Here is a 12,182-nt window from a genome sequence, read left to right as displayed (position 1 = left end):
GTCTCGAGTATGTGTGTGTGTATGCGTGTGTGTGTGTGTGTTTATATGCGTGTTAAGCTGGCAGTCATAAACAAGTCAACGCAACATGTCCGATTAGTAGTGCAACCACCGACTGACATTTGTCACTGCTGACGTCGCTGGCCGCAGAAGATGCTGCTGTGGCATGGCTGGAGTCTCTCTGCCCACCTCTCCCCCCTCCCCCTCTTACTGCCTTCCCCTTCTCTCCTGGTTGCCCGTGGCTCGATTCTTCGGTCACATTTGCTTGCATTACGAAATAATTGTAAAGCGCACGTCACTTTTCTATAGGCCTGCAAACGAAGCCAGATCCCCAACCCCCAAAATCCCCTCGCACACCCACTCGCACACCCACTCGCACACACACTTGTACACTTGTGCCATTCATGCGCAAGTCGTCGCCCATTCACGGCCTGGGCTTTAGTTCTGAGCTCTAGGTTGAGTTCTGGCTCTGCGCTTTGTGCAGCCCCGCCTTCGTCTCTCCGCTTCCGCCTGCTCCTCCTTCACCTTCTCTACCTCCTCCTCCTATTCCTCCTCGACCCTCGACCCTCGACCGTCGACCGCCGTTTGCCGCTTGTTTGCCATTCAAAATCCGTTCAGACTTTCTATGCACATAGAAATTGTTGCCCTCTCGCTTGCACACACTCACACACCCACTCGCTCCCCACTTCCCCCTTAGCTTGCAACACTCACGCTGTTTTCCTGCACTAGTTGACGTTTTTCTATTGTGGCTTCATTGTTGAATAGAAAAATGTGCAAAATAGTAACGAAAAAAAAGTAGAGAAAAAAAAAGATATATACATTTATATGTATATATATACACACATCTAAACGAGATGCAAGAAAATAGCAAAACAGCAAGCGCCCCCGCCATAGACCCCTCTGCTCCCCCTTGGGTGTCCCCTGCCCCTTCCCCTTCAGCCTCTTGAGGGCACACGCACATGGAGACTCGTCGTCTGTTGCGTGGACTTAACGCTGCCTGCCACACACATGGAAATAAAAGTGCAGATCTTGTAACTTTAGTAATTTTTCACATGACAAATTATGTGAGCGGCGAAAACAGAGAGACAGAGAGAGGCAGAGTAAGAGAGAAAGGCGCAACAAAGGCCAGCGGACTCCGCAGTCTGAAATGGAGTGCAGTAACATTGGAGTGCACAAAAGTGGAGTGAATTGAGAGTGGAGTTGGGCCAACAACGAAAGGTGCCGAGCTGTGACAAAGCAAACGGCAAATGGAACACCGTTATGCAAGTGCCGGCTCTAAGCGAATGCACCCCCCTCCCCTCCTCACCCCTCCTGCTCCTCACTCTTTAACAACTTGCGGATGGTCAGTTCGGTTTGGCTTTGGAAACGGTCGGAGTGGCAACTTATCAGAGTTGACGAGCAATTGAGCGGCGGACAAGCACAAAACGAGTATGAAGAGAATTGAGAATGCTTGGCTGATCAGCAAAAGCTTATGACATTTCTCTATTGTTCTTGAGGTACCCGATACCAAGTGAACTTATAAACTCTTTAAAATCTTTTTACGCTTTTATGTTCAAAATGTAAAAAATTGAAAAGGTAATAGAAAAATTATCAAAAAACAGAAGCAAATTTACATACATGCAAATCTTCTCAAACCTACATTACATGACCCAAAATTTTTCAATATTTGTTGAAAGATTTTGTTAAATCTTATTTTTAAATTAAATACGGTTACAAAAAAATCCATTCAAGGAGAATTAATTTTTTTCTTGTATAAAACTTCGCAACTAACAATAATCTTGTAGATATTTTTTAAAAAATTTGTAGGACTCCAAAAAAATGTTCAAAAAATATAGTCTTCGTCATTTCAATATTCGACATTATTCATATAAAATTTATGATATTAAAAATGCTTTTAGTTTAGAGTTAAGCTTCACACTCTAGGGATAACAAATTCGATTCGTATTTGTAGATCAAGTTTCTCTAAAGTTTAACGGCAAATAGAATTATAAAATCGTTGTTTAATACCCACAGCTTGTCTTTCATATGTTTGTATCTCTATCTGTTTATATTACTTGTACTTGTATAGCTGCAGACGTGTTTTAAGGTACTGCAGGCTTCGATAGAAGTTATTTCCCTGTTAAGCACTCTCCACTAAAGCACTTTTGTTTTCAATGCAACTTTACACTCTTGCACTTGCATGACTTCAGCTGTATTCAATTTGCGTGGTTGTCGACATTGAAGAGGTTTACACGGGGAAAGGCAACAGGCTTGCTGAGTCTGTTATTGATTCTTTTTAGAAAACAAATTGAATTTATTAAGAGTATAAAACTTCACACCAAACGAAGATAAACTTGTAAAAAGTGTCAAACTTACCAAGAGTTAAATAAAAACATACATAGGAATAAACAAGCATAGATATCAATGATATAACAATGATGATTTTACTCAAGTATTTATATGATTTTATTATAAAATTCTATATTAAAAAAATATATAACAGATTCTATTTATATTCTTAACAAGGTTTTTTGCAATTTGCATTTAAATCTTTATAAAAATCATGTAAGTCAATTTATTTCTCCGCATTGTGTTGTGACTAGTATTAACATATCGATTCCCATTACACATGCATTTTCAACACATTTCCACACACACTCAGACACACAATTCCATCTTCACCTCCTCTAATGGTTGCCCTTTTAAACAAATTATAAAAGGATTTTTCAAGCACATAAACGTCAGGCCACAAACCAATGCACAATCTTTTGCTATCAATTTTGAATACTCTACTTTGAGGTAGTACAACCATGATATGCTAAAGCCTTTAACTTAAAAGAGGATTGGGAATTTGTACATCTTATCTAGAGATGAACACAAACAGTATCTGAGTTAATTGTGATTAAGCTAAGAAAAATGTGTCTTATTTCAAATCTCATTCCTTTTTTAAATTCTATAAAATTTGGCTAACTTCATACAACGTTACAACTATAAATTTGTGAGTTTAATAATTGAGGTTAAGCTTACGAAAAATCTGTTATACACAAACTTTCATTTCTTTTGTAAATTCTTGAAATACCAGAGAGCATGGAATCACCAGGTAAACTGGATATAAATTAAAGAGATAAAAAAAAAGTTGCATAAAATTCTATGGAATATGAAAATATTTTGACCCACATTTCTTGTGAAAGTGTATTCACAATTCTTTATGTTATTTACATTGTGTTGTTTCCATTCTTCCCTGTGCTTTTCCCAGCACAATTTGACTCCCGGTAAAGCCAAAGCGTCCGATGACTATCATGTGCGGCTATCAACAACATCATCAAAATGCGGCAACAACAAGAAGCTCGGGATGGTAAAATCGTAGAAGGGTGGGAGATGATGAAGAGTTGCTGCAATTGCTTTGTGGTTGCAACCTTTTTGTCTGTGTGTTTGTGTGTGTAAAACGTTGCGACATGGACAAAACTAAAAACTGAAGCACTAAACGAGGGCCGAGCTATGCTGAAGCATAAATATGTTGTCTGAGTAGGAGACACATTCAAGGCAGCCGTCTAAAAAGGGTGGCAACTCTGGCTGGAGAACACACGCAAAGCCCGAGCACAAATATGAGGAATTGGAATGGTTGCAAGATGGGGAAGCGGAGCAAATGGAAGGTGCCAGACAATGCACAGGCAGCGTCTAAATGTTGAGCTCAGGCAATGTTTTATGTGCGGAACCCACTGTGAGATGGCCATGTGAGATGGTAAAGCCGCTACTTTCTACAGCAATCCCTGTCTTGGTGTGTGTGTGTGTGTGTGTGTGTGTGTGTGTGCGTAATAGAAAAAGAACTTTTACAGTTGCATCGATTTAATCGTGCGGAAAGCTAAATACACCAACTGCAAGTGGAGGGAGTTGCGGGTGGGCACAACCGGCGACTGCGTCTGGAGCGGTATCGAGCACAGGGCCTAAATTGGGATACGGTTCGTTCGGCGCGGGCTTTTGGCTCATTTAAAGCAATTCTGTTCTGCCCTACATGCAATTTATGTATAATGAATATGGCGGGTGGTAGGTCGAGGGTGGAGGGTGGAGGCGCTGCACTTTGCGGTTGAAAGGATGCATTGTGCCAATGTCGGCGATACATTTTCTTAGCCATAAGATAGAAAAACTTTTTTCCCTCATATTTGCCGTTCTTCTTTTATCTTATTCGTTGTTTTTTTCCCCCTTTTTATTGCGTAACCACACGTCGCATCGGCCTCCTGTCCAGCACCCGCGACTTGTAAGCGGCAATCGGGCGACCAATAAAACGTAACACCCGCCTCATCCTCCTACTCCTAGAATACCCCACTTCCGTAGCGCTCTGCCCTTCATCTCCATTTTCTAATGGCGGCTTGCACTTCCTAAGTTCCTTTTTTTTCTGTCGGCTGCTGCCAAAAGTTATGACTGCATTTAGCAGAAAAGGCAACTGCAAAAGTTTTTTGCCTTGCATTGATTTGAAAAGGGTAGAGAAATAAATACATACATAAATATGTTTGTACACATGTAAGTATGTATATCCTTACAAAGCCATATCTCTATATACTCTTAGGCTAAGTATTATAGTGCGCCATTCAAGCGTTTCCTTCGACTTCTAACTTCCCCCTGTGTATCTGTCAGGCTTCGGCATTTTAATCGAGCTGTTTACCCAAAAGTGCAGCTAAAGCAAATGAAAAGTTTCGCAAATGCCGTGTCAGAATGACTCTCTCTTCTTTTTTCTTCCTCCCTCCCTCTCTCTTTCTATCAGAGATTGTAAATTGAATTTTGATAATGTCAATTGGATTAAATGAAGTTTCTGTTTGCGGTTAAAAGTGTGAGGCTGTGGGCCAAGTAAACTCTATAACATAACGACTTTATTTAAGACCGAGAATAACATGCTTAGTTACACACACAGCCAAACAAACACATGAGCAGAAGCTGAGCTGTGCTGCAGCTTTAAGTCATTGGCGCATTTTGAAACACTAAGCTTAACAGCAACATGGCGGAATGTTAACCGCTAATATTCCATTTAACATTGCAAATTCAGGGCACTCACGCTTTTAAGTCAAAACTAATTTATGCACATGACAAATAAACCAATTCAGGAAAATATTAAAAGCAGAACACATTAGCTGCACAATATTTAAAATAGAAGGAACAATTTACACATATCCTTTTTACATTATTTTTTAAATTATTCGATCAGCAAGAGAATTAAACACACTATGAAGTGAATCAATGAGAGAGCAGCTGTGGACAAAAAGAGAGTAATAAGCTTTATGATCAAATTTTAACTCGGTTACAGTCTACACACTGCGCAGCTTCTTCATCACGTGCTGAGAGAAAAAAGGATCTAAACAAAAACTCAAATTTCCGTTCCTCTTTCAGCTTCGCTGAGCTGAAGTCAGTGGCGCCTGCAGCGAGAAATTTGCGCACTAAAGTTTACAGCGTCATGTTAACTTGAAATGGGCCATATAACATTTGCGAACACAGAGAGCTATTGCAATTTTAAGTCAAAACTAATTTATGCACATGACTAATAAACCAATTCGGAAACATATTAAAAGCAAAAACACATATGCGGCACGAATGTCAAACTACTATTTTATGTACATACATATATACTCGAATATTGCTTGGTTTTACAACTTAACACACATGTGAGCATGTAAACAGAAAAAGAACTTAACACTGAGTCTGATTGCCAACTGTTGCTGTGAATTGTGTTAACGATTACTAATCTACTAATCAATACGCAATAAGTAGGCAAGAAAATCAGGTCCTGTTGACGGGTAACGAGTGACGTTGCTCTCTGTTTTGCAAACTACGTCACTAGCACTTTGTACTAATGGTTGCCCCTTTGGTCACAAATTGCCGCAGGTCTCATTATGCATGCAAAATGAAAGCTTATTGGCCGACTGACGAAAGTTACAAACAAAATGACGACGACAATATGGAATTGCGCACACAACGGCACAAAATCATTTGAAAGCCATTACAGAGGCAGATCGTTGAACAGTAACGGGAATGGGGGTAGGCTTGACCGGCGGTCGGTCGGTCAGTCCGTCAGTCAGTCGTCGGTGACCGTGTACAATGAATCAATTTACGAAACGTAACAAAGCCACAATTACAAGCAAACAGAGACAAGAACAAAACGACAATTATGAAAAGAGCAGCGAGTGCAATTGCATTTCCAATTGCAACATGCAGTTGCTGTGGCAGCGGCAGTTGCACATTTTCGGGCCAGGCACACGCGTTAAATGATGCGGCCCCAGGCTACAGCTGGAGGTGGAGCCTCGGGCTCAGCCAAAGCGACATCGTCGACGTCGACGACGACGACAACAACGACAAACTGCAATGTTTGCGACAGTGCGCACATTATTTTGGACCCGCGTGTCAGTTGTAATGGATAATTGTCGAACTCGCATGCCAGTCGTAGCTCATTTTAAATACCCTAAATGGTATAACATGAAAAATGGTAGATCAGTGCCGAAGATCGCAATCAGAAGCATTCACAACAGATAAAAAGTAATATTAATATAAATAAAGAAGAAGATTAAAAAAGAAGAAAAAGCATTTGTCAAAACAGGCTGTAATCAGTTCATTTCGAATTACGTGTATTATCATTTTGATCAAAAGTAAAATAATTTTTAAGGAAAAAAAAACTATGTTAAGCATTGTCTAATGTACTATAAATCCATATATCCAATATCACAATGTTACTATTAATAACTGATTTTGATTTTGGCTGCTTAACTAACGCAAATCCTCAAAAATGGAAAAACGAAGTAATATTTTTTTTTACAATTATATAGGCATTATGATCGTTGTAGAACTGAAAAGTACGCTTATCAAAAAAAGAAAAAGAACACCCATGTATGAAGAGACTTTCTAAATTGTTGCTTTCTTTTTTAAAAAAGGCACATGAAAATGTAAAATAATAAATAAAAGAATAATTAAATGTTCTTCTAATGTGTAGAACAAACGTTTTTATTTGGAATATATATGTATTACGGTTTACAGAAATCATTAGTAATATCCACAAAAATAAAATTAGTATTTATTTTTTTACTGAGAAACAAAAATAAAGAATAAAACGACTTTACGCAATGGATTTACAGAGTATTTCTTAGTTTAATTTCTTGTATTGCTATTTGAGTGTCACTTGTTGTTTCTGTATTTTACACTAAAAATACATTGGCAAAGTGAATTGTATTAATAGCAGGGCATTTATTTAGTTATTTCTTTCTATGTTGTTTTATTTTTATTTTATTTCATTTTTTCTACTTTTTTTGTTTAACTCATTTCTTTGCTCGTTTGGTTCGCATTTGTGTTTATTTACTTTGCCATTTTGCGCTGCAATGTTGCCAACAAATCTTTACAGTGGGCCCTTCAAAAGATTTATAAAGTGGCCGGTTAGGTGAAGGCGACACAAGGGGAAGTAGTGCAAATAGGAGCTACTGCTTAGAAAGGGGGGAAGGCAGGCAGGGGAATGAACGTCCAAATTTACTGAGCCGTAGCGAAGCGATCGCCGGTCGCAGTGAACGAAAGAAACTGTGAATGGAATTGTATTCACAGCGATATTCGCAAAGTTGCACAACGACCAGAGGATGCATTTTGAATCTGTACTCGTATCTGTCGGTGTGTGTGAGTATCTTTGAGTTTGTATCTTGCAGCGTCATCAAAAGGTATTTTACATTAATTCAAGATTTATGCATTCAACATTCGCTAGGTGCTGCATTTGCCATTTGCGCCGCCATCGCAGACATTGCTTCTTGCCACAAGAGTTCGCCGTTGCACCTGCCGCCGTCTGCGTCGACGTCAAACGTCAGCGTCAGCTACAGCTACAGCTACAGAAACAGCAAAAGCAACAGCGTCGTGTGTCGAGCGTGGAGCAGCTAGCAGCAGGTGATCCATTTCTTTTATCCGGTAGCTTCTCTATCTCTCTCTCTTTCCATTTCGAGGATGAGATGCAACAGCGCCCCAAAAATGTTGTTGCATGCAAAGCCTATTTTCGAGTGTGTTGTGTCTTGTATCTTGTGTGTTTGGCAACTAATGCAGTTAGACAAGATGAGCTGGCCCGCTTGAGTTCCCTTCGCCCTCGCCACCCCTTCGAGGAGTACTGAAATTCGCCGGTGTTATACAATTTGCAGCGCTTCGATAATAGATATATGTACATCTTCTTTAAATATATATATGTATATATATCTATGTATGTGAAACATATAAGTATGGACTGCATAATTTATAGGCCTTGCGTGTTCAATGGGTTGCAACGACGGCGACAGCGATGTGGCCATATGGCATCGTCATATTCATATTCATCGTCATCGGCATCCGCATGGAAAGCGGGGCAGATTCAGATGCTGATGCAGATGCTGATTACTGGGCGCAGTTCGCTGGAACTGAAACTCAACTGATACAAGACAATTTACAATATTGAACTCCAGCGCGTTACGTTATTTGGGATCACATTTATTTTAACTTTCCTTTTGATCCCCAACTTTATATAGCAATTTTCTGTATTCAACCTTTTGATCAGAATTATATACTGTTCTGATCTGTCTCAAGCACAGATTCTCTCTTTTGTATTCCTTCTGATACTCACATCAGAAATAATATGTATAGACCTGATCACTTTTATATTTAATATATTTCAATTCTTAATATAAATCATTTTTCCTAAATTTAATTTATTTACTTTAGGTCAACCTAAGACTAATTCCAGGTTTTATTCCATTTAATTACAAAAATGTACTCCATTTAATGCATCCATACGATCATATATTAATCATACATTAATCTAATCTCTTTCTACTCAATGAAAAACAAAATTGTTTTATACTATTATATTGCTATCAAGTTTATTATACAGATTATGTATGTTTAAAACTAATTAATTTAGTATATATTTTTTTTAAAACTACTTATAATTAATTAAAATTTATTATGAAATGAATATTTGCAAACACCTCAAATTTTATTCGAGATGCAAAAATTTCAAATCTTTTTAGCTTGTCTTATTGCATCCCCTAACCGGGGGAGTGTCACCCTTTAGCAAAATAAATCAGCTCAAATTTATCATCGACTTTTGTTTTTGCACAGACATTTATTTCTATTGTTCATGCATATTTGTGCCTTGTCACTTGTCAAGAAAATTTCAATCTTAATTGGTAGAGCTTCTTTCTGTGTGTGGTATTTATTTTTGGACAACGGGGTGCTAAAATCTCACTTATCCCATGTTTTGCGAGTAAAATGTTGGGAATTTTTGGCTTACCAACCTTAAAGATTGAGATTTCTTTAATTTAGTTAAAACATTGCGATCAGTTCGGGTTATTAACTGTATTCTACACTCTTCTATGCGCTTCTCAAAAATGTACAGACTGTGAATATTTCTCTCAATCATATATACCTAGGAAAATGATACACCTGTTCATTAATATTTCACACCTTGCTCAAAATCAGCCTTCAAATTCATACGCTCTTTCATCTGTGCGTTGTTCAGCGTATTCAGTATTGAGAACTCAGCATTCAGCACTCAACACTCAACACTTTAGTGCCAATCATTTGCCACTCATTTGTGTCTCTGTCTGTCTGACTTTCTGACTTTCTGACAGTTTTCGTCGACAAACGAATGATGCAAATTATCAGCAATGCAGCTTGCAATTAATCTGGTGCATATGACACCGACGCAATCACAACTTAACCCATTTTAGTCCGGTCCATACAAAAGCAAACATTGAGGCCGAGAACGATAATAAACTGTTGCCAATGGGCAAACTGTGATGTGGCTAGAATCGAGTAACCAACACGGCTAAACTGCAATGCACTAAAGCACTAAACTCAATGGCTTTAATTGAATTTTGATGTCCTTAGCAAATTGTTTTCTAATTAGTTTCACTGGATAACTGCACAAGGGACTGGGGACTGCGACTGGGAAATGGGAACTAAGGACAGGACCATCCGGCAGTTGACACAGAAAACTTTCTGTCAACAAATCCCCACTCTCTCGCTTACGAGGGCGTCTCTCTCTTAACTTTAATAATGACAACTTAAAACTAAAACAATTAATGCCACGTCCACGTTTCAAGTCCACACTTACCCAGGATCATTGGGCACCTCTGAAGGAGAAACTGGCCCCAGTTCTGCTTGCTGCTGCTGCTGCTGCTGTTGTTGTTGTTGCTGCTGCTGCTGCTGTTGCTGCTCAATCTTGATGTCCATGTTGGGGTCAATCTCTCGCTCTCTTTCCCTTGCTTACACTCTTTGTCTCCCACTCTCTCTGGGTCTCTGGTACTGTAACTGTGAGTTGGCTAATGTCCTAGAACTGTTGATGTGACTGTTGATGTTGTTGATGTTGTTGCTGTTGTTGCTGTTGTTGCTGCTATTGCTGTGCGGGCATTGAGGGGTCTACGTCTAAAACTAACTAAGACGACTGCGACTCCGACGACGGCGACGTAACGAGCTATCAATCTATCTCTTCTTTAATCATTGACGATGGCTGCTAATTCGCTACTTGACCTGCTGCACACTGTCTTGAGTTCCATTTGTATTGCTGTTTGTTTTTCTTATATTTTATTTTTACTCTTTTTTATTTTCTTTATATTTTTATTTATTTATTTTGTTAATCAAAACAAAATTGTTTACGTTTTTTGTTACATTGCGCACTTTGAATCACATTTCTGGGTTTTTGCTTCGTTTTGCAGGCCACTTTTGGTTATCAAGTTTTTAACTTTTTGTTTTTTGTTTTCGTTTATTGTTGTTTTTTTAAGTTTTAGAAACGTTGCGTTAACTATTGTTGTTTTATTTGTTTTGAAGGCAACATATTACTGCAATGATTGGTTCTAAATCTCATTAAATTGACTGCAAACCTATAGCAAATTGTAATTTTCAACAGCTGTTCGACACTTCGTAAGCCTGGTCCGTAAATTCCAAATCGTAAAATATATATATATATTAAACATATAACGACATACATACATACATTTTCCAAACACTGAATATCAGCATTTGAAAATTTGATTTAAGTTGCTTAAAATGCAAATGAAGTCCAAAGGTCTTGAGAACTGAACTAATAAATTAGTTGAGGTTAAGTTGTAAACAAATATTTTTCATCTACAGAGACTCTGAATGCGATACTCAAGCAAAATAAAAGCCGGCGTCTATTGTTGTTTCTTCACAGGAATTACTTTACTTTTAGAAGCCTTGTTCAGCAGTGTTTTCAACTCCCGATTAGAAAAACCGAATCCCAAAGAAAGTCAAAATAGTAACAAATTACAAGGAAAATTATCAGTAAATCTTGGTATTAAAATAATTTAAATTTAAAATAATTTATAATTTTTAAATAAAAGCAACGATTTTATGATCCTAATAACAAATTTTAAATGTTTAATTTTTTTTAAAATAATAAAGATACTTTGAAGAAAAATATCAATTTAACCAAAAATGTATAAATTTCCGGAAATCGGCTGAGCTTTAGCACTTTGAAAGCTTTCACTTTAAAGCTAAGCTTTAACAGCGTTAATTGACATCTCAAGGAGCCTGAAGCTAGTGAGCTTTTAAATTGCTCATTCGCATTGAAATTCGTAGACTTTTAGTATACAACTAAATAGTTAACTGCTCATAAATAAATCTTTATCTAATGCGCTGTCGCTTTTTTTTACTCGATAAATCCCTTTAACAAGCTATTGACAACAACAACAAGAGAAATGTGCAATGACAGCGACCAAAAATTGCAGAGCGAACAAAACTAAAACGATTTAATGCCAATGCGCTTTTGTTGTTGTTGTTGTTATTGCCATTGTTTTTGATACACGCCTTGATCTTTCCCACACCCACACACACACACACAGACAAACACATGCACATTCACACGCGCATACGCATGTGTATTTGTAAACAGAATATTGCATGCAATGGGGACAGCGAGTTGACGACTCCCCCAAACAACAGAAGCAACAAAAACAACAACAACAGCTGATGCCTATAATAAAGCGCAGCATGCAAGCGACACACACACACACACATACAGTGGCTCACGGCCTATTTGACCCACTACATTTTTTACAATGTTTTTTATGCTTTATACTTAATTTCTCTTAAACAGAATATATTTTTTATGGATTCTTTTTATAATTTTTATATTATTATTATTCTTCTTTATGGTTCGTTGGACAAGTTACAAAATTGAAAGTTACAAAATCAATTAAAAGTATTCT

The 12,182-nt window shown here is 37.9% G+C and overlaps 1 protein-coding gene across 5 annotated transcripts in view; it reads right to left on the bottom strand.

The window, feature by feature from the left end:
* Positions 1 to 12,182, bottom strand: part of LOC117788439 (RNA-binding protein Musashi homolog Rbp6) — a 184,831-nt gene that overhangs the window by 171,537 nt on the left and 1,112 nt on the right. Inside the window, exon 2 of one of the 5 annotated variants that reach the window (XM_034627212.1) lies at positions 10,070 to 10,793. In XM_034627212.1, coding sequence (XP_034483103.1) covers positions 10,070 to 10,188 — 119 coding nt within the window. In that variant the 5' untranslated portion in view covers positions 10,189 to 10,793. Of the gene's footprint in view, positions 1 to 10,069; positions 10,904 to 12,182 lie in introns of those variants that run through there. The other 4 variants (XM_034627211.1, XM_034627213.1, XM_034627214.1 and 1 more) reach the window with 4 other exon arrangements.

The sequence above is a fragment of the Drosophila innubila genome (assembly GCF_004354385.1).
Source record: "Drosophila innubila isolate TH190305 chromosome 3L unlocalized genomic scaffold, UK_Dinn_1.0 0_D_3L, whole genome shotgun sequence".
NCBI classification, from domain to species: Eukaryota; Metazoa; Arthropoda; class Insecta; order Diptera; family Drosophilidae; genus Drosophila; species Drosophila innubila.
The sequence above is the reverse complement of the archived record's forward strand: the minus strand, read 5'-3'. Positions and strand labels throughout refer to the sequence as shown.